Source organism: Pelecanus crispus, chromosome 1 (assembly GCF_030463565.1).
Source record: "Pelecanus crispus isolate bPelCri1 chromosome 1, bPelCri1.pri, whole genome shotgun sequence".
Lineage (NCBI taxonomy): Eukaryota > Metazoa > Chordata > Aves > Pelecaniformes > Pelecanidae > Pelecanus > Pelecanus crispus.
This window is the reverse complement of record NC_134643.1, coordinates 148968975-148990708: the sequence shown is the minus strand read 5'-3', so window position 1 is coordinate 148990708 and position 21734 is coordinate 148968975. Positions and strand designations below refer to the sequence as shown.

Here is a 21734-nt window from a genome sequence, read left to right as displayed (position 1 = left end):
GGATGGCTTTATTCACTAATAAGATGTTATTTTGGAAAAATATGTCCAAGAAGATCTTATATATCTGCTGTAAGAAGCACTTCATAGCACAAACGTTTCATTTCCAGTTATCCAGGGTATATCCAATTGCCAAAAAGCCAGCACCTACTGCTCTGCAGGCACTCTGTTCACTGGGATACATTCAGTAAAAAAATTACAAACTCATCTCTTCACTGTGTCAGTCCTGGCTCGCAAAAACGTAGTGCCAGTAATGTTTTATTTATATTTAGAAAGTCACTTTCATTCTGTGTAATACGTAGACTGTTGCATCCTTTATAAGCCATTTGCAATGGCACCACTGAACTTTTTTTAAAGAACGACGTCTGACACCAACTCATACATAATTTCCTTAGCCAGGACAGGTTGACGTGTTTGTTAAGATACTGTATACAGAACTATGTGTTTCAGTTTTAAAAATAACCTGCCCAGGGCAGAGGGCATCTTCTGGGTTGGCTTTGTAAAGTACCTGGCATACGGGCCCTAATATCAATTGTTTCGGTACAAATTGCTAACATGGAGCATCCCCCGCCTCCCGCTGCGGCACACTGCGCCTGGGCAGCCAGAGGTGGCAATCAAACCCTTGCCAGCAGCATTCGATTTAGACGCACCGTGGCAGATTAAAAACTTAATCCTAAATTCATTGAACACTCATAAGGCTCATTAACTTCAATCCCTGGTTTGTGCGTGTGAGAAACGCCGGCGTGAGATCCGAGGTCAGGAGGTGACCGAGCTTTGCTTTCATCTGGCGTGACTTTGTTTTCTCATGCCAGTGTGAGAAAGATAACTCACAGAAGATAACTCAGCACAGAGTTTATAGGAGATGAGTATTTCCTCACAGAGTTGGAGAGCGTTTAGTTATATCACCATGTTACCAACGTGTCAAGAAGAAAAAGGAAAAAAAAAAGGTTTTAACTGTTTCCTCAAGGTCCTCCTTCAGAAACAAGTGCAGTGCATTTGTTAGGTCCGAGTTTCTCTTTGTTTATTTTCTCCAGGCTCATGTAAAATATTGAGCAATGTTAGCAATCATGGTTAGACATTCCCTCAGATGGCGAACCGTCTATGTCTCAGAAAGCACACTCTGACAGAAAACAGTCACACTACAAAAAGCAGAAGTGTATCAGAGCCAAGCGCTCTTACTCAGCCTTACACAACTCGGAGGGTGCTTTGGGTAGGATGGGGGATGTAGTTTTCTTGCCCAATGTATTTTCCACAAAGCATCAAACCTCTCCTAGTGGAGCACAAATACAGTGAAAACAAACGTCATGATTTTATTACAAAACTATGGCACTTTCTTTTTACTTAAAAGCAATCCTGCCATGAAGCAAAGTATCACTGGTTTTTTTGGTTATTTGCTTTAGGAATAGTAGTTGTCAAATATTTTCTTTCCTTGCTGGCGATAACCCCATTTAAACCTCGCTATATTCCACCACATCTGCAGCTTTAACGCAGTAATTCATACACTATGATAAAGCCACAGACCCAAAATCACTGCGTCTGTAATGACATCTGTAATTCAGAAACTGCAAGTATGGGAAGCTTGAAACTGGCAGGCGACAGTTTCTGAAAACACCAAGAGGGTGCTGCATGTGTGTGTATATAATTATGGTATTTCTACTCCATAACTGCGCAAATCTTGAATCTTGGCCTGTCTGCAAGGCAAGGCAAAACCACATGATCTTAGTGACACAGATATCAAAATATTTCACGAGACTCTATTTGTTCAATGCACTAAAAGCTTTACCATACCTGAGTTGAATCAAGAATTACATGTCAGTGTCCATGTAACTTCAACACTACTCCAGCACTGAGTGAGGCAGCCCCAGGTGAAGTATTTGTGGTGGGACAGTATCTGCATGGTGTAAGCAAACTGACATAGTACAACTCTACTACAAAAATATCTCTAAAAATAGCATTATGGGGTCCGTGGCTACTTCCTCCTGCCTTCCGGCCTTGCAAAACTTTACAAGGCTGCTTCTGCGCTCACATCTAAGCCAAATAAGATTTCTGGTTGTGCAACTTGTCCCACGCAGGCAGCCTCATGATGGAGTCCGCACAAGGTCCCGTGTGACTAAAGACCTCCACCCACCCAACTGCCCCGGCAGTAAAGCTTTACATTCCTCAGCTGCATTTCTACAACCTCCGGTGCCTTCAACTGAAGCGTGACTGAGTGGAATTTTGTTAAACAACTCTTTTTATGACGTAAAAGAACAATTACATTTTATAGCTCATTTTCTTGAGTTGCAGCAGCTACAATGCTAACAGAGTTTGCTCTATCACCTACACAAGCAGATCCTACTTCAAACAGCCCTGAAAAAGCAGAGACGCTGAGCGACTGCAACAGTTCCTAACTGCACAACCAGCTAATGCTCGGGGTGAAGTATCACATTTATTGGCATAGTGCTGACCGGAAAGCAAAGGCTATGTATTCTTTGCAAGATACCATCTGCCCATCTTTAGACCCAAATGCCCTGTTGGCACAAACACAACCCATTGCCCGGCTCTGAAATCCATCGGTCCTTCAGCTGCATGAGCGCTTAGCAAACACCCAACCTTCCACCTATAACATTAGACCCCCATTTGCCTTCTTCCCTTTGTTTTACATGCACAAGGAGCAGAAGTTCCTGTTTATCACGGAAGGAAGGACCAAGGAATAGAAATGCTCGTTCACATCTGCTGAAACGGTTGATTTTATGCTTGTTAAGACTAAATCACCTAAACTGAAACATGCTAGCAAGCAGAGTAATGACTAGATAAAAGAAGGTTGCTCTTTCACTTGTATGCTCACTGAAATACCAAGGGTCCTGTCCATATTGCTGCCATGGAGGTAACAGGGCAGAAAAGGGGGTGCTTAAACGTAAGCCTTTCACTCTCAGAATTTTACCTAAAAAAAAGTAATTATTTACATTTCATGTTCTCCCATGTTTTGGTAACACAGTTGCACTTGCCTCCCTCAACTAAGACTTCCAGCTTACAAGTCACGGGGGAAAATGTTTCTCTTACTTCTGAAGTCTGCATACACCTAAGACCTCAAGTGTTTGAGTATCTCACTTTAGACAGAATGATCCTATGGATACAAACAGCTGAAGCACCCCTGAAGACAAAATGGAAACATGGAAAATGAAAACTTGTGGTTTGTATCTAAAAAAGCAGCCAACCTCAAAATACCATTATTTAAAATATATTTAAAGAGATACACTTATGATGCCAGCATTTCTAGTCATTCTGAAGGCAGAGCGTGCAAGATGGATTGCTTTTAGGGATTAAATCACTAAATCTGTATTTGGACACCTAACTCAAGGAGTTAGTACAGGGGGTCTGCAGGCTCCTTTTTAGGCCTTGTCTTGTATCATTTTAATCTTAACCTAAAAATAAATATCAATTTAATTAATAATTTTGTAGTCTTGGTGTTTGCAAAGTTATCACCCAGTGGTGTCATCGTCTGCACAATCTTCCTCCCAGGGTGGTCAACCAGCCCAGGGAAGGAGCAGGATCAGGGGAAAAGCCCTGGCTCATCCCCTTCCTTCAGGCATGCACAGACCAGAAAGCAGCCCCAGCAACACAAACGCACAGGGAAAACACTCCGGAAGAATCTGTTTTCCTTCCGCAGAGCACAGAAACTTTCCTGAACAGCCTAGAGACAGGCCAGAAGCACAGCCACCAGACCAATGTTGCAGACTGAGCTGGACCCCTCACTGCAGGAAGAGTTTAGCAGTCTCTGCATAAGACAACCTACTTTAGACATTCGTGGATCACATCTCTTGGTAAAAAAAGGATTTTATCTTCCATCAGCCTTAATATGCATTGCCAAGAAAGGCACAAAAAGCATATGCAATGCTCTTAACAACTGACAAGTAGTTTCTTATACTATCTGTGAATTTATTTCTCCAAAAAGAACCGTGAAATCTTTGCAATCGTCAGCCAAAGTAGTGAAGGGGCGGTGGGGGGGAGTGGGCAGGGCATGAACAAGGTGGTTAGTCTGTTTGCAAGACTACAGAAGAACTAGTTCATGTGAGCGCTTCAAGTTCACCTGCGGATTGCATCATACTTTCAGATACAACATGCACAAGGTTGCTCTTTTTTCACCTCATTTCTCTGACCAGGCATGGAGAAACCTCCTAGCAGCAATGCCAGCCTTGCATTCGCAGCACTATGGGCTAAACTAAAAGTCATCCTTGACCTACTGTTCATGCAAACCAGTCAGCAAACCACACACAGCGCAGGTGAACTTCTGCCGACTTTCACCACGTCTTGAAAGCATGCAGATAACATTCTCCTATTCTTACACTATGAATGTAAGAGCCACACAGCAAATAACACAGCCAAGACCAGTGCTGACGTACACGCTACCTCCATAGGAAATGGAACAGGGCTTAAAATTAGAGGCAAGAAAAGATATGTACCACACACAGAAGGCTCCACTCATCCACAAGACTGGCTCTTTCTCACCACAGCACTCGCTCCCTTGGGACCTGCCAGATTTATGATCAGTGGCAAGTTCTTGGATCGCATGTGAATGTGCGTCTGTGGTAAATGAGAGAGGCTGTGTCAAAATATTGTTCAGAAACAGCCATTTCAGCCTGGGCTTCCCATGCCAGAGGACAGGATACAGTAAGAGCTTGTTCTTCCCTTCTTCTCCGCTATCTTATTTGGGAGTGCAGGGTTTTGAAGCTAACAGAGCTCACCGCTGGCAGCACGGAAACACCAAGAAGTGTGTAAAACATTTGGTTTACACAGTTCTGAAATGTCAGATTACGGGAAAGTTAGTCATCTAGTACTTTTAAATGCTGTCAGGATTTCAGACAGGAATTGCATACTCCTGTTACAATTCCAGTGTTTTTCTAGATGGACCCACTTCCTATTTGTTCTCATCAATGAAGCAACTGAGTTTTTCAGATTTAATTGTCATTAAATTCCTTCTGTTCATATAGCTTCTGCTGTGTGCTCAAGAAATTTGGGGCAAAACCCCCCAGTGTGTCCCAGCATGCAAACTCACAGCAAACTGGACTATCAGGCCAGAAAAGAGAACTGTGCGTTGTTCGCGAAAGCACTTTATTTTTCTCACACACACACATTGGAAAACCACATTTGAGAAGATGAAGGTTTCCCTTGGAGCACAGCATTCATGACATGGGATGGGATGTTTCTGGCACGAGCTTTCCTGATGCTGACTTGACATCTTTCTTGTTATGACTGTAAATTCCTATCCCTGTAAACCTCACTGATGACTCATGAGAAAAAAGCACGTTAAAAAAAGAAAAGAGAATGAAACCCTTTCAAACGCAGTGTCTATAAAGACAAGATGATACGCAGAGACACAAAATGTTTAAAATTTAAAAGCAAAGTGGCATCTGTCAGATAAAAGATTAATTTCTCATTCCTGACTGCAAGTATTCAGGGACAATGACATATTCAGAAAACCGTATGTAATCAAAGAAATTGCCTTTTTAAATATAGCCTTATTCTGCATTGCTTGGGGAATCACCGTTCAACATGACATCATGCACACGCAGCTACAGACGAATACAGTCATACTTTCGGTATACTAAAAATCCCAAAGAAATTAATTCTCTACAGACAGATCTAGATAAATTATTATACTATCACAAACTTATGGATGCATTTTAATGAGTCTTCTACCTAAAAGCGCTAAAATAAAAACAACATTTCTTACTTAAGTTATTTCGAATAAAAGCATCCCCTCCTGTCTCTAGTATACTTAAAAACAGGACTGCCCTACCGCTTCTGACAGCTGAATGTACGTGTACCTCTGGCCACAGTATTTTTAACAGTAAAACCACTATAAATGTTACCCCCAAAATATCTATCACATAGGAACTGTAGCTTTAGCCTCTATATAAAAATCTTTATTTGCATGCTGCAGAACACTCTTTTCTATGTCAGCATTAAATACAGAATTATTTGAATAATCACAAAATTTCCCAGGCACAGCTTCAGCCTAGAGCACAAGCCAGTATCATGTTAAGATATTTACCTTAAAAACCCAAACCACCAGAGCAGCACAGATCCTGTTTCTACCCCGACATGCAATAAGGACTACTACTGCTTATTACGCCTTTGACTCCGAGTGTATTTTCCTAGCTGTGCTGAGCCCGATTCCCCAGCATCTTCCCACTTATGCAGTCAGTTTTGGTCCAGCTGAGCAATGTGTTCAAGTGTACATCGCTGTGGGGGGAGAAATTGCTGGCTCTGCCTTTTCGCAGCACGGCACAGGCACTGTAGCCCCAGTGGACTGGAATAAGGACCCAGTTTCAACTCATTTTAAACTGAGTTAACCAGCTCTGAATGAACAGTCTCTCTCTGAGAGAAGAAAAACACACTGGGGAGCAGGACTTCTCCCTGCTGCTCCCTCCCAGCACCCTACCCAGACAGTGCCAGGGAGAGGAGACAGGACAGAGGAGCGTAAGACACGTAAAGTAGGATTTTGCAAATTGAAGTCACTGGAAGTAAGTACTAATTGTAATGCATGGAAAGCAGCACACGTGTGCAGCAGGTAATAGTCTTTTCAACATCTCTGAGAAAAGATAGAGCTGATCACCACTTCAAAGCATTGCAGACGGCAGCACCACTTTTGTGAACACTGACCTTTTCTTGTGGCAGCAAGGGAAATCAATACCACCCTGCGTGGAAATGTCAATATAAATGCTCAAAAATCATAATATTAACATTTCAGAGTCTGAGGGACTCTCATCTGAAAACAGTTTCTGCAGCAGCCTTTGCATTTTTAAAAAGATGTAAGTGAAAATTTTATCACTAAAAAAGTTTTTAAAACACAAGGTAAGCCGAAAGACAGTGATTTGTTTTGTTCTTTTTAATAGTAAACTCAGTTCCCTGTTGGCATTTCAACCCAACTGCAGGGGCACTGAAAATTACTGTAGAAGCAGTAAAAATCCATTTAATTGATTTTTATTGTTCAACCCAAAGGAAATGCTTTTGTATGCAAAAATGACAGCATTATACAGCAACTGTAGGGATGTTTGGAACTTCCAGTTTAAATAGCATCCAGTCATTAGACATGCTTTACTGATGTGTTTTTAAGGCAGACTTAAAATTACACTGTATCTTTAAGTTCTCTCTACAGCACCAAACATTATTAAAAAAGCAAAACCAATTTCTGCAATTTCCCTACATCCCCTAAAAATAATACACATCTTGAATTTAGCAGAAGACTAGTATTTTGGAGGAAATATAGTGAGACAGACCATATAGTCTTGGCCTGGGGAAAGAAAAAAAAAAAAACAAACAAAAAAAGCCACAAAATGTTAACAGACCAGGAGTCAAAGCAAGAGTGTCTTCTCAGCATAGCCAAAAAGACAGCCTAGACTAGATAGCACTGCACCACCAGAACCGGGATCACCAGACCTTCAGAAAGACATCATCCTCTCAGAAGGACACTCAGAAATGGAGACCACTGAAAGGAGTATGGCGTGCAGAGACTAAAATGCATTTTTTCCAGCATAAAGTTTCCTTTACCCAGTTGTCATGGAATATGTAAAATACACTGCTTCTGTGTTCAAATCCGTATGCTTCCCCTCCTTCAGAAACGACGTCCTCAGGCAGCCCCTCCTTTTTAATCTAGCACACGAAAAGGACAAAATCATGAACTACATGTCACTTTTAAGTTTTCAGAAGTCCTATAAAATATTACAAATAACAAACTAGTGCTTCTTTTGCTTTTAATATTCCTGCCTGCACAAAAATGCTCCTGTAAAGCTAATTGGACCACCACGACATTCATTAAAGAAAACCCTCCAAATTAATCTAATACACTGCTGCGATAGAAACTTAAAATAATATGCCTTTTCCGCAAATAATCCAGAACTTTATTCCCTTCATTTAAACCGAGGCATCTCAGATATGGTTTGCAGGAAAAATTCACCTTTTCAACTTCACTTTGGTTCGGGGTTTTCCTTTTTATCTTCACAGTAATCGCTGACGGCAGAGAGGCGAAATGTGTGCAAAGGTTGGTCAGTCACACAAACTCCCTTTAGTTACATTGTTAACCCTAAGAAACCTTGCCTAGCCCACCGAGTTTTAATCCTGAATTGGAAATACTTAGCTGGTGGCAAAAGTCAACTCTTCTTCTTTTGACATAAAGTATGTACTTTGAGAGCCTGTTTAAAAATTCACTTTTCCAGCATGAAAGCACTCAAAAGCTGAAGTTCCTCTATTGCCCCTCCAAAAAGATGTCTCAGCTGTACCGAAGAGAAAAGGAAACATCAGGCTGTGGATTCAAATTAGCTGTCAAGAAATACGAACATAAATCTGACGTAACAGCGTAATTTGGAAATGTGTTCTGGGCCCACCCTTGGCAATAACACCATGGTTTAATTCACGTTGTAGCAATATTTAAAACAGCTCTGCAACTTTGGTTCTCCACCCAACTAAACAACAAGAAAATTATGTTGTTCAATGAAAAACACCACACATATTTAAGCGAGAGAAACTGTCTAAACTTCTGACATTTTTCATCTTCATATTTTTTTTTTAATCCAAAAGATTTGTACAGAATTTTTTTTTAAATAACTTACAGGATCAAAAGGAAAATAAATGCATAGCTTCAAAACCTTAGAATATAACCTCCCCTTGTTGCGGAAGAGTTCAAAGTCATAAAGTGCTGCAGATATGAACACACATCAGACAAATAATCTAGTAACTAACTTATTTTTCTGGTTTATTTAACAATATTCCAGGCTTAGAACATTAAATAAAAATCTCACAGACAATGGGTAAGACTAACAATGGCTTTGTTCTTTTTTTTTTTTTTTGTCCTTTTTCTTCTCCCGTTTTTTAAAAGAATGCTGAGACACATCAATTGAACCGACTACAGTTTTATTTTGGATACCAAAAAATAAAAAGAAGCTGGAAGGAGGAGAATAGTGCATTGCACCGATCTCAGTAAAACCGCTTGTAAGCATCACTGCGTACGTTTAGCCCTAGAAGAATGAAGATGGAAACAGGAGGTGGATGCTGCCGAGAGGGGTAGGCTGAACACGGACCAGGGGAGCGGTGCCCTGGGCTCTGCCTTGGTTGCGAGGGCACAGCTTTGAATTATGCTCGCGTAAGAGAGGATCCGCACGCCTCGCACCGGCATTTGCGCAGCTCCTCGAGGGCTAGCGGTGGCGGTAGCAGGTGGAGGTGATGCAAGCGGACACAACCAACATGGGCTGGCACTCAACGGACTTAAAAACCAAGAGGTCTTGCCGACAGGGGTGTCACAGGAGCTCAGGTAACATCAAAAAGGGACCTGCTGTACCTCACTCCCTCCGGTAATTTGATTCTGCTACCCTCACAGATAGCCTACATACCTGCAGGACTTTAGGCCAAGCCTGTGTATTGCACCTTGGGCAATCACATGCACGTCTGCAGTGGACGTGGAGAGTAGCAACATTCAATGGGATGCGCTGTGCGTGTCCTTTGTACAAGTGCAAATTAATTTTCAAGGGGCTGGAGAGTGAAAACCCAGGCTTACTGACAGCTAACCACGGGCCACACCACCTGTTAAATGCATTTTTCCCAGGTTTAAACATGGCAGGTAGTTCACTACTATTTACTCCACTGCTCCTTTGCTCTAACCTCTGTCCTTCCTTCCCACCCACCCTCCCCTTCCCGACGCCTACAAAGAACACAGAGGCCTCAAACTTGCGAAAACTATTAAACCAAAACATAAACAAGCAGTCTGGCAATAGATTCCATTGCATCGCAATTCTCATTTTTGTATGTGCCTCTTGGCTGGGCCCTTTCTACAACCAAACGTCCATGGGTAGGTACCACCGTGATGAAAAAACCCAACTTTCTTCCTCCAGAACAGTAATGGCCAGTCTTCGACAGACCTCTCTCCAGAAAGGCTGTGTTCGACATAGTTGTAGACTAAAGCTGGGGTGGGGGGCAATAATAACACCAATAACAAAAATAAAACCCCAAGCAAACCTTGACTATAACCGGACAATGCCAAGAGTAGTCCTCTGCACCTCAGGGAAAAATGCTGGCTGCCATCCCACTCTGTACCAGGTGTCAAATCTAATCTTGTTTATGACCTGCAGTATTTCCTAAGAGATAGGGGGTTTGGGGTTGGTTTTCTTGTTTCTTGTTTGCCAAGTCCTCAAAAGGGCTTAAAACACTGAGGCGTAGAGACACAAAGGGAGCAATTACAATACACAACAACTAATTGGAAACAGTACTCAAACATTAGACTGGACCAGACTAAAGTCCACTCTACAAACTGAATCAGAAAGAGACAGGAGAAAAAAAGTTTTTAAGTGCTAAAGTAATAAGACACAATCTTAAAGACTCACTAAATACATGTGGGGAAACGGAGGGGTCCCCTTCTTTTAAATATATTTACATAATATTAAAGCTTTTTATTTTGCTCTCCTCTCCAACAAAATTTTCTAGCCACCCTGGGCAAAGTCCCCATTTAAATTAAGAGGTTAAGGATTTTCCAATGTAGACAGACTGTTAGACCCACGGCCCGTACACGTCTCCCCGCCCTCTCCTTCCCTCCCTCCCGCCGCCGCCGAGGGGCCTGATGCCTCGCCTGCCTCGCACCGTGTGGCATCAGCCGTGACATCGGAGCAAAGCGAAGGCAACACAACGCCGCCCCCACCCCACACGCTTCGTTACCACTTTGTAAAAAAGCACAAGAGACTACAATCAGGGCTTGCCTAGACACACACACAAAAAAAAGAAGAGGTTTCGCCATTTAGCTGCTGCAGTTAAATGGTAAAACCGGACTAATGTGGACACAGCAATACCAGTTTAGAAGTGTTTATGCCATTTACACCGCACTGGAAAGGAAAATAACTTATCCCAGTATAAGTGCATCCACACTACAGCCTAAGCCGGCACAGTATCAGTTAAAATAATAATACATCAGTCCCCTAATTGACAGAACTATACCAGCTGAACTTTTCTAGCACAGACCAGGCCTAAGACATGAGGTAGTGAAAAAGAAAATCAGGCTCAAGATCTTTTTTCATTCCATAGCATCGATATACTCTAAAAATATTCACTGCTCAGATTTATGGATTTTAAAAATAATGTTTTAAAATCCAAAATTTAAAGCTAACATCCTGAGTCACACAGGATTTACAAATGGAGGCATAAATCTTAAAAACGCCCTTGCTCAGGGTCCTAATTCAGGAAAATATTTTTATGATAGAAAGCACATAAGCATGTGTTTGTCTCCCACTGAAGCAAGTGGAAAGGAAGCACATGGATAAGTGCTTTCTGAAATCTGGGCCACAGTCAGAAATCACGGTCTTTGTAGAATTTATTTCCTCATTCATTTCAGTGCTGTTTAATCACAAGTCATTCATGTTTTAAGACAGTGGGAAAAACATAGACAATGGAAGCTAAATCAAGTTTGTTACAACCGTTCAATATTTACAGCATTCATAGCATAAAACAGAAGTATTTTTGGTAACTTAAGACAAATACCTTTTTTCTTTGTTATTAAACGTACCGCAGCAGTCCTGTTAAACAAACCCACTGTCTCGGATATTAAAGAAATTGTTGTTTACATTTACCGAGTCATTTAAATTAAAAATCTGTTCCTGTTCCAAACCCCACTCTCCTTCGTCTTCATCCTCCGGTTCTGCCTCGGACCCATTCCGACTGTTTTCGTACAAAAAGATCTGCTCATCCACGTGAGCTGGGGCTAACCGGTTTCTCTTTGCACTTACAACATTAGCAGAAGAACCGAAAAGGCGTTCGGGGAAGACCCTTGTGGCCAAAATACACCAGTATTTTTGAAGAACCTTTGGTAAAACTGGAAACAGCGCGAGTCTGTCAGACCACCACTTCAGCGGGTCTTCGTTCAAACCGAGGACCTTTTGTGACTTGAAGTTGCTCAACTCCTCAACAATCTGAGCGTGCCACTCCTCCTGGTCTTCCACGCCTCCCGTCTGGCAAAAGATCTCTGCGAGCATGTTGTTGATGACACTGGTAGGAGGAGGAGTAGAGGAGATGATGATTTTTTTCACAGGGGGCTCTTCTGAAACGGTGAAGAATTTCTCTTCAGTCCTAAAGGTATTTTCTTTTACTTTCTCCAGCAGGCTTTTTGCTTCTTCCACCACTCTGTTTTCAACCTGCTGCCGCTCAAAGGCTGAGAGAAAAGGCAGTTTTTTGTAGCGGGGATCCAAGAAAGTTGCAACGTTGAGAAACATGTCTATCTCAGGCGTGTGCTGGTAGGTGGTTGACAGCTCTTTAGCGATCACCTCCTTTGCCATGCTGATTTCTTTCAAATCATTCTCTTTGATGTTCAGGGTAGTATTCAGAAGCATGTGGAGAAGCGGCTTCACCATACTGATCGTCGGATACTTTGAAGCAGACATCATCTCCGCAACCTGCTTGAAAGGCTGCAGCAGCTCCACCAGCCCTTCGATTGTATTCCACTCGCTGGCTTCCAGCATGAGGTGGTGGTTGTTGCTGTCCTCCACGAGAACAGCCGCAATGACAAACTGCTGCTCCTTGAGGCGCTGCAGCATAGCGAGCGTGCTTCCCCACCAGGAAACACGGTCGCTTACCAGCATGCAGTGGAGAATATTCTGCTGCTTCTGCTTCTCGCTCAGCATGTACATCGCGACTGTAGACTGCTGAAAATACTCCACCAGTTTTCGGCACCTGGCAAGAAGGCTGCAGAGTTTGGGGAGCTGAAAAGCTTGTTGTATTCCTGCGTTAAAAGTGTGCCCCAAACAAGGCATCTGCACGGGAATATCTAGGAGAGAGCAAGCTTTCACAATGTCTTTACTGTAATCTGTTGTAGCGCCAAAGACCTTTGTATTGATCCCCCACTCAATGAACGTTTCATAAAGGACTCGCGTAATAGTCTCTGCAGTATTATCCTCCGGTACTTCAAACGTTTTTAAACACCGCGAGTTCACCGCCAGGCAGTTGGCAGGACTGCTGCTGAGAAAGTGAACTGCGACGGTTACGTACGACCTGTTCTGGTTTTCGCTCCTCCACATGTCCGTGGATATGCCACACCACAGAACCTCGGTGAGCTCTTTCAGCACAATTTCTCTAATGGCATTGTACTTTTCAGGAATAGCTTTTGTACAGAAGTACTTCCGGCTCGGAAGTTCATACCTGGGGTCCGCTGTTCTCAAGAGGGCCTTGAAGGTGGGTTCATCAACGATAGAGGCCGGATACATGCCCTCGCAAATTAAGCTGATGACTGCAGATGTCAGCTCCTGATGCTTTTTGTTTTCGTAGTTCTGGTAGGTCTTCATGATGAGGCTATCCTGAACAACCTGCTGCGACGACTCCGGCTTGATTTTTGAAAACGCAGTGGCAAAGGCTTCCCTCATTTGCTCAGTGTTACTTTTCACAAATTCGCAGAATTCGTCAGGGTGATTTTTCTCAAGGTGGTAGGAAAGGTTGGACGTGTTTCCTGAATAGGCGATCTGTGCCATGCAAATACGGCAGTAGATCTTCTTCCACTGTAATATGCATCCTTCTGCATTGGTATCAAACCCAAAGTACTTCCACACTTTACTCTTTGCTCTCGGGTGAGCCACTAACTTTAGGTCTGATGGGGAACCTTCTAAACTTTTATTCTCCATTGCTTCTTGGCCACCGTCCCACCTTTTGATCCTTCACTCATTAATGAGTACCTGATAAAGGCAGTAAGATAAAGATACAATGAGAAAGCACAAGTTTGACCACACTTAACTACGTGAAATCAGTGTTTCTGCGAACGTATCAAGAAACCTACCTTACTAATTACATTTGCAAATTTAAAGATGAGATTTGCAGGAAGTGTGACCTACAAGAAGCCCATCGGAATATCAAATATTAAAAAGGATTTTAACATATCACATTCTGCTGTGAAACTGAGCTAGAAGACCTGAGTAAATCTTGTTTCTGCAATTACATAATTCTGGGTAGAGAAAGTTTAACCACCACCACAGAGCTGATACATTAGTCACACAGACTGGTCACCTGCTATAGCCTTTTCCTGCCTCTTAGGTTATAGTTAGGGCTAGACCAACATCCTCTTGCCTAAGAGTTACTGAACTTCACTATTAACATTTATTTCAATTGAAACCTGATACTGAAGGAGCAAAGGTTTTATTGTTTGTTTATTTTGAAAGAAGTTTTGTTAGCTCCATCTAACTGTTCCAGCCTTTGCTTTAAAAAAAAAAACCATAACACAAAAATCTGTGATGCAAATTATGGCATTAATCCGCTCCTCTGAAATGTAAAGATGTTTTCTGACTGAAATAGAAGGTAAAGGAGTTTGAACCTACATGCAGATCAACAATACGCATCTGACACCTTTCCTGTCCTGCTCTTTCTGAAATCAAAGCCATCTCCTGAACTACTAGTTCACAATCGTGGTTCCTGGAATAACAGTACATTATAATTACAGGAAAAGCAGACAGGGAAGTACTAATAAACGTTATTATCCACATCAGCTGGAAAATAATTTTGCTGTACTTTCTTCAAAAGGCTACAGAAGTCAGGAGGGGGTAACACTCTAGAGATGAGCGTGGCAATAAGGCAAGACTTGGCAATCTGAACCTAAATATCTGTACAGGAAAACGCTTCTTGTGCAGTGACATGCAAGCACAACTTGAGGCCTACAGCGTCTCTGTGCCCAGCACCCGCAGCCAGCACCCAACGGAGCTGATTTCACGGCACCAAAAAGCCAAGCCACAGCACAGCACGACTGCATGCTGTCACTTCGCCATTTCTTCCTTACCACCAGCCGAGCCACCGCGACGGCAACAAGCCCTTCGCCAGGGGCCTGGCCAGGATCGGGAAGAAGCCTGAAAGCAATGGCTTGCTGCTTCTCTGCTCATCAGGAGCTGCACCAGCACCCAAGCCCAGAAATCCCTGGGTGCTAAGACTGGCTGGCTGGGGGAAGAAGAAACAATCTGACTTTTTCATACTACTGCAGGGAATATCCCCCAAAAATGTATGTATGCAAGCTCCTCCAGTGTGCCTTCTGCTGTTGATGAACATTCCCAAGAAAAGACGTTTTTCCTGTGAACTATAGCTGGTATCTTGCAGCGCTTTCTGAATGTCTTGAATAAAAAAAACAAAGACTGGTTTACCAAGACTAAACAGATTTATTTAAACACAGCTGTTGGTTTAGAAGGAGAATGAGAGATGCAGGGCAAGCATCTTATTAGATTTGTTCTGAAGATTTACTTCTGGGTGTAGACCTTTTTTTTTTTTTTTTTCCTTCCTGCGGGGGGCAATGTTCGGACTACTAGCATGCCCTCTACTGTGATTCACTCAGTGCCTTTGAAGTTGCCAAGATGAACTATCCATTCAACATGGTAATGTTGCCTATTCCAAAGAGGTGCGTATTAACAGCACCAAGATATGCAATCCCAAAAAAACTGATGATTTTGAAAGACAAAGCGGAGTAATGTATAATGATGTAACCCTGCCATAGCATCAGACTGTGCATTGACAAGATATGTCATATCAGTATGTATTATTTTTGCTTTTAGATCCCTCCATTTCAATCCATGACATGGTGTCTCGAGGAAGTATAGAGTCTCCCAGTATTTCATTAAATCTTACAGTCTCCTTTGCAGTTATGTGGCAGTTCCTGAAAGCAAGGAGGAAGGCACTGTAATAAAAGAGTTGATGCGTCTTTAATATTTAAAATTAGTATGACACACCTTGGATCATAAAAAGTTCATCACAGACTGATAAAATACAAGTTATTTTAGAGCAAGGGAGTGTTACAGACTCACCCCACCCTCCATCCTTACGTATGTTACAGCTTTGCCATTGTTTTGAGATGGATCTGGCACTTGGCGATAGTGGCACAGAATAGCATTGTCACAGTTAAGGATATGCCAGCATAACACAGCCTTTATTATAATGCTGTAAACCACACTTCAGCTGTCATACTAGCTGGAATATAAACTGCTAATCATCCCTGCCTCTCCCCAAGTCTTATACAGCATAACTAGCACTATGGAAAAAAAAAAAAAAAAAAAAAACAAACCCCACACCTCTCATTTTTCTATAAGAGGAGGTAAATTTTTCCTCTTCCAGTGAAACAAAGTGTTCATAGCCTAGGCTTGGCAAAAACCAGAGCAGCTTCAATTCTGAGCCAAACTGAAGACACCAGCACCTTGAAGAATGAAATCCAGCAGATATGAAGCACCTCATGGCCTTTGAGAAGTGCCACAGCTTGTTACAAGGCCAGCTGATGGAAATGCTCTCTTTCAGCTTGCCGAACTTTCCATGATAAAAAACTAGCGCCGCTTTGGTTTGCTGAAAAACCTTCCGCACACAGAAGCCTTCGGGCTACAAACGTGCCTTTTCCTTTCTCCCTTGAATTCCCACCCACACTGAAACAGAGCGCACCTTCGGAGAAGCTGCTGTTTTCCTCGCCTCCTCCGTGCAGCTGGCCAACACCACCAGCCAGTCCCGGGGCCGAGGGCTTTTAAAAGCCTGCAGACAGGATCCTCCGCTGGCCTCGCAGTAGACTCAGCTGCCACGGGAGGAGGAGAAGGAGGAGGAGGAGGAGGAGGAGGAGGAAGGGCCCAGGTTTCTGGGCCCTAGCACCTCATCCCTGCTCTCCCCAGGGTGGGCTGTGCCGCCTCCTCACACCTCTCGGACCCTTCTCACTATCCCAACACAAACCCACAACTCCCCTCTCCAGGGCAGCGCTTGGGCCAAAATACTGAAACGCCAGCGATGACGCGCATTGCGGAGGGCAGCGGTGCTACCCTTGCACCAGGCAGGGCTCGGTTTCCCCAGTGGGGAAGAAAATAGGTTCAAAACCCGTACGAGAGTCACTCGGATTGTGAAACTAAGCACGGGGATGTGAGGAACCGTGGGGTGTGCAGCCACCCTGCAGCCTTAGCTCTGCCCCCTTCTGCGCGCACAGCGATGGCACCCTCTCTAATTACACGGTAGGTATCGTTGTCGCACAGCCCTTGCCTCATTCAGCGCAGGGGCAACCATAAAATGAGTGTTCCCTCGCTTCTGAAACTACCTAAAAACTCTCTCAGGTGCGTGCGTGGGGGAGAGGGATTAATTGTTAGATGCAACATTTATTTTCGCCTGCCGTCAATTTTCCCTACCTGGTTGCTTCTCTGCCCACCTCTGGATGTTTTACAACCTAGAGCTCGTACGGCTTTGAGCAGGAAGTGCTCAGTCTATCATTATGCTTTACTCACGTAAAGTAAAAGCCCTCAACACATGAATCAAAATTAAGAGAGGCATGTTCCCAAATTAATATTTCACAATTAATTGTAAAGAAATTCGGTACAAATGATGATACTGAATAACTAGAAATTGGGGCACATTAAAAATACGTATGAAATTTCAGTCACTTTTAAGAACAGGAGCCAGCTTTAAGGTTTTCTGAACTTCAGCCACATTACCACTTTCTTCAGAGCCAGTTTGCTACACACCACAGGTACCAAATTTAACTACAAAGACTTCAAAATGATGAAACATTCAGCATTTAGTCCTACCCTACCGAATTTCAATGAAACATATACAGTAGAAGAGAAAATGCAGGAGGAAGATGCCAAATAAATTCCTTGAGAAGCTTTTAAAATACCAAAAGAGATTATTATTATTATATGAACCATATGATATATGACTTTCAGTGACCACGTTTCCAGTGTTAATATCCTGGTGTCATAATTAATATTAGTTTGTCTCTTATCAATCCACTGATTAGATTTTGGTTTTTAAAAAGCTGTTTATATCAAGATCTTTAGTCACGCAGGGCTTTTTTTTTTTTTCCCTCCAATTAATTAAGATTAAGCACTGTAAAAAAAAATCCAAGCATTAATTTCTAATGAAACTATTAATTGTTTAGACCACTGAACACTAACACAGTTTACGTATTGGCAGTTACACCATTTATGCAATTAATACTTGGAAAAATGTCTTAACGTAAGTCAAACACACTCCCCTTTACTTCTGCACACTGATTTTAGTTAGCGAAGCAATGACTGACTGCACCCGGTTTATCCTCCCAGCTCTGTAATTCCCTTCCCTGAGCTTCCAGATCAGAACTCCAGACCAACTTCCCTGCTCTGTATTGGGGGGCGGCTCACTTCAACAGCGAATATTACTACCTTCTCGGTTTGCAACTCTTTAAAACAATTACCAAGTTTTTGCACTGAATCTATATTTCAGAGCTCAAACTTCCCCCTTTCCCCAAAAATTTTCTTGAATCCCGCCTATAAAAATTAGATAAACCCCAGTAGGATGTGGCAGAACAGATGGTCACTTTTAAAAGCCACGCGTGTGTGCCAAGAGCACGCAACTCTTGCTAAGTTCGGGGGGGGGGGGGGGGGGGGACGGGGGACGGACACCAAAATTAATTTGGTTTACTTTGGATTTAAATCCTGAACACTTCTTCGCAGCAAGTGCAAGAAAGTAAGCTTTTCTTGGAAAATTTGGAGGCAGAAGGGCTGCACTGACACCAGACCCCTTCGCTCACCCACAGAGCTCAAGGACGAGCCACCGGGCATCCCCGTTTTAAACCTTCCACGGGAAAGCTGCACCGCCGCCGCATGGAGTGGGAACTCTGACGGGGGAACTGGGGCCAGGAGACGGGATCGGAGGCACAGCTGACTCCGTCGCCCTGGCCTGCCCTTCCCAGCCCTGCTTCCCCCCTCCAGGCTCTCCCAGGGAAGGCGCCCTGACAATAAAGCGCCTGTACCTGTGAGAGTTACGGACACCCCCTCGAGAAGATACAGAAAATTTTAAACATATGCACCTTTCTAGATTACTGTCTGGAAATGGTACTTGCTGTTTTCTTATAGCAAGTGTAATTTATTGATCCAAGCTTTAATTAGGCATGTTCTGACTGGCACTTTCACTTTTTGTTGCACTGCAGTCACTATTTTGAAGTTATTATGGAAACGAGGTTAATCTGGGTAAAAAAGTTCCCGTTGACAAGCTGATTCACTTTTTTTAAGCAACGGCTGGACACAGTGAGACAAAGCAAGGCAGCAGGTAACTGCCAAGAGGCGACTGCACGCAAACAACGATCTGAGGAGGAAACTGCTTGTCCTTGGAAGAAACCATCCGAGTTAGGGCTGAAAGAAAACTTTCCACATCTGTGAGATCTGCCCTGGTCCTACTCAGGCATCTGACATTTCCCAGGTTGGATCTTCACTGCCTTCCTCCAGCATTTCCAAATTCAACACTTTTTTTTTTTTTTTTTTAATAGCAGCTAAGAACAGACTGCAACAAAACACTTGGGTCACATTTTTGTCATGCTGTTTTCTCTGTGGTTCGAGAAAAGATTTGGAAAGTGTTACACACCCTAGGCACAATACCCAGCTTTGCTCTGCCGAGAAAAACTAATGCTAAAAAAATGCTCAGATGACTTCAAACAGTACGCACATCTGCCCTTTTGGTCACTACGGTTCTCTCGTTTGTTTGGGGGTTTTATCTCTGTCTTTTCCTAATGAGAAAGGAGAATCCCAGCCTATCGCAGAAGGATCGGGAATGAATAAAAAGCAGAGGAAACGCTACCCCAAGGATGCCACGTGTGATGAAATGCACAAATACGCTTTTACTGTCTGGTGTATTTGTCCCATCTCCTCCCCAGTACTTCAGATATTCTCTAAAACAATTTCCTTATCTGCCTCATCTCCTTACCGAAACACTAAGCCCTCTTTTTTTTTTTTTTTTTTTTTTTTTTTTTTACTGTTCCTCTGGTTAAAACTATCAACAGAGCCACAAAGGCTCACTTGCTGCTAAGAAAAGCTAAAGGCACTGACTTGCATGCAGTCGTACGCTCAGCTCTGATGATACCCTACGCCTCTGTCCCGACTCGTAGTTTGCTGTGAGTTTATAAACTCGGAAGCGTTTTAAAGCCTTCAAGAGTGCAGCGAGGAAAGAGGAAATTCAGATCTTTCTTTTCTGGCAAACTCAGAGTTTCCTTTAGTCAGTATTAAACACGCTGTTGACCCAGATCGGAAGAGTGCAAAAAAACACGACTTCTCCAACAAATGACTAATCTGAAGTCCCTTGGAGAAAACTACAAGTGTCACTCCCTCCTCGGCTTGAAGGCTGTCAGCCACTGACAGCCGGTGTCAGAGATGAAGCTCGGGGAGCGCGGGCACGTTCCCCTCCCGGGGAGCCGGGGCGGGGGGAGGCCTCGGCCTGCGGTCCCAGCCGCCCCGGCGGGCGGAGGCAGCGGCCGGCGGGGCCGGTGGCGGGGCGGGGGCACGGCGGGCGGCGGCGGCGGCGGCGGCGGGGGGAGCGCCCGGCGCCGCGGCCGTGCCGGCGGGAGGCTGCCCGCCGCGACCCGCCTTCCAAGCACCTACCTGGGCTGAGGGAGGCTGCGCCCGCGCGGCTCTGAGCCGAGGTCTGAGGCGAAACCTTCAGAAAGCAAAAAAGAGGAAGAGGAGAAGCGGGGACCCCCGGCCCGCGGAGCCCCCGCGCCGCCTCCCGAGGCCGCAGTCAGGCCGGCGTGCAGCCAGGCGCCCGTCCCGGGCCGGCCCCCCGCCCCGCCCCGCGTCCGGGGCGGCCGCGGCCCGGGGGCCGGACGGGGCGGTAGGGGCCGGGGCCCGCCGCCCGCCGGCGGCAGCGAGGGCGGGGCCCGGCGCGGCGGGGGCGGGGAGGGCGCCCCGCCAGCCGCAGTCGTCGTCCGCCCCCCCCCCCCCCCCCCCCCCGGGCCGCTGCCCTCGGGCGGCGCGGTGGGCCCGGCCCGGCCCGGCCGGCGGAGGAGAGCGCGGGAGGAGCCCGGCGGCGGCGGCAAGGCCCGGGCCGGGGCCGCCGCGCTGCCTCAGCCCCTGCCCCGCTGCGGGGGGAGCGGCGCGGCCCGGGCGAGCCGCCGCTGCGGCCAAGGTCGCGGCTGTCAGGGCCGGGCCGGGCCGCGAAGGTCTCGGCCCCGCGCTGCCCGGGGCGCCGCCGCCGCCGCCCTCCCCGGGGCGGGTGTCAAACTTTCCCCCCTCCCGGCGGCGGGGGCTGCTGCTGCTGCCGCCCCCCGGCCCGGAGCCGCCCGCCCCGCCCCGCCGCGCCGGCTGCGGTGCTCACCTGGGGGCGGGGGGCAGCGCGGGCGGAGGCGGCGGCGCAGCTGGTGCAGGATGACGAGGAGGCCGATGCGGTACAGCCGGAGCGAGGGCACCAGCGCAGACAATAGCGACATGGCCGCCTCCCGCCCCGCGGCGGCTGGCTCGGGGCGAGGCGGGGAGGGAGCTCGGCGGGCGGGCGGGCGGCCTCCGCGGGGCTCGGTGCCTCTCGGCCGCCGGGCCGGGCCACGGGCGGGGGGGGGGGGGCGGCGCGGCGCCGCGCCCACCCCGCGGAAGGGAAAGCGCCGCCGCTGTCACAGCAGCGCCCGGGCGCGCCGCGGCTCCCGCCCTTCTGGGCATGTGCGGCGGGGGAAGGGCAGGGGCGGCGGCGGGCGGACCGGGCGCCGGCAGCGGCGGGGCGGCGGCTCGGCCCCCGCCGGGGGGCTGGGGAGGGGGCGAGGGGAGCGGCGCTGCGCCGCGGCCAGACTCGGCGGCAGGCGCGGGGGGCGGGGGGGGGTGGCGGGCGGCGGTGCCGCCGCTCTGGCTGGCGGCAGCGCCTGGGCGGGCTGGGGCGCACGGCTCTGCCCCGCGGCGCGGCGGAGGAGCGGCTGCTGCTGCTGCTGCTGCTGCTGCTGCTGCTGCTGCTGCTGCTGCTGCTGCTGAGCGGCGCGGCCGGCGCTCGGCCTGGGCGCGACCCCCGCCAGCCGGGCG

The 21734-nt window shown here is 46.1% G+C and overlaps 2 protein-coding genes across 2 annotated transcripts in view; both read right to left on the bottom strand.

Moving 5' to 3' along the window:
• DHRSX (dehydrogenase/reductase X-linked) overlaps positions 1-21160 on the bottom strand; it is a 174993-nt gene extending 153833 nt beyond the window's left edge. The window contains exons 1-2 of the mRNA XM_075727609.1: positions 21057-21160; positions 20337-20398 (exon numbers count right to left, since the gene is read on the bottom strand). Coding sequence (XP_075583724.1) covers positions 20337-20398; positions 21057-21160 — 166 coding nt within the window. The remainder of the gene's footprint in view (positions 1-20336; positions 20399-21056) is intronic.
• ZBED1 (zinc finger BED-type containing 1) lies at positions 11535-13622 on the bottom strand. Its single transcript, XM_009483697.2, has one exon. It carries the CDS (start codon positions 13620-13622, stop codon positions 11535-11537), a length of 2088 nt encoding a protein of 695 aa, XP_009481972.1.
• Positions 21161-21734: the final 574 nt, after the last annotated feature.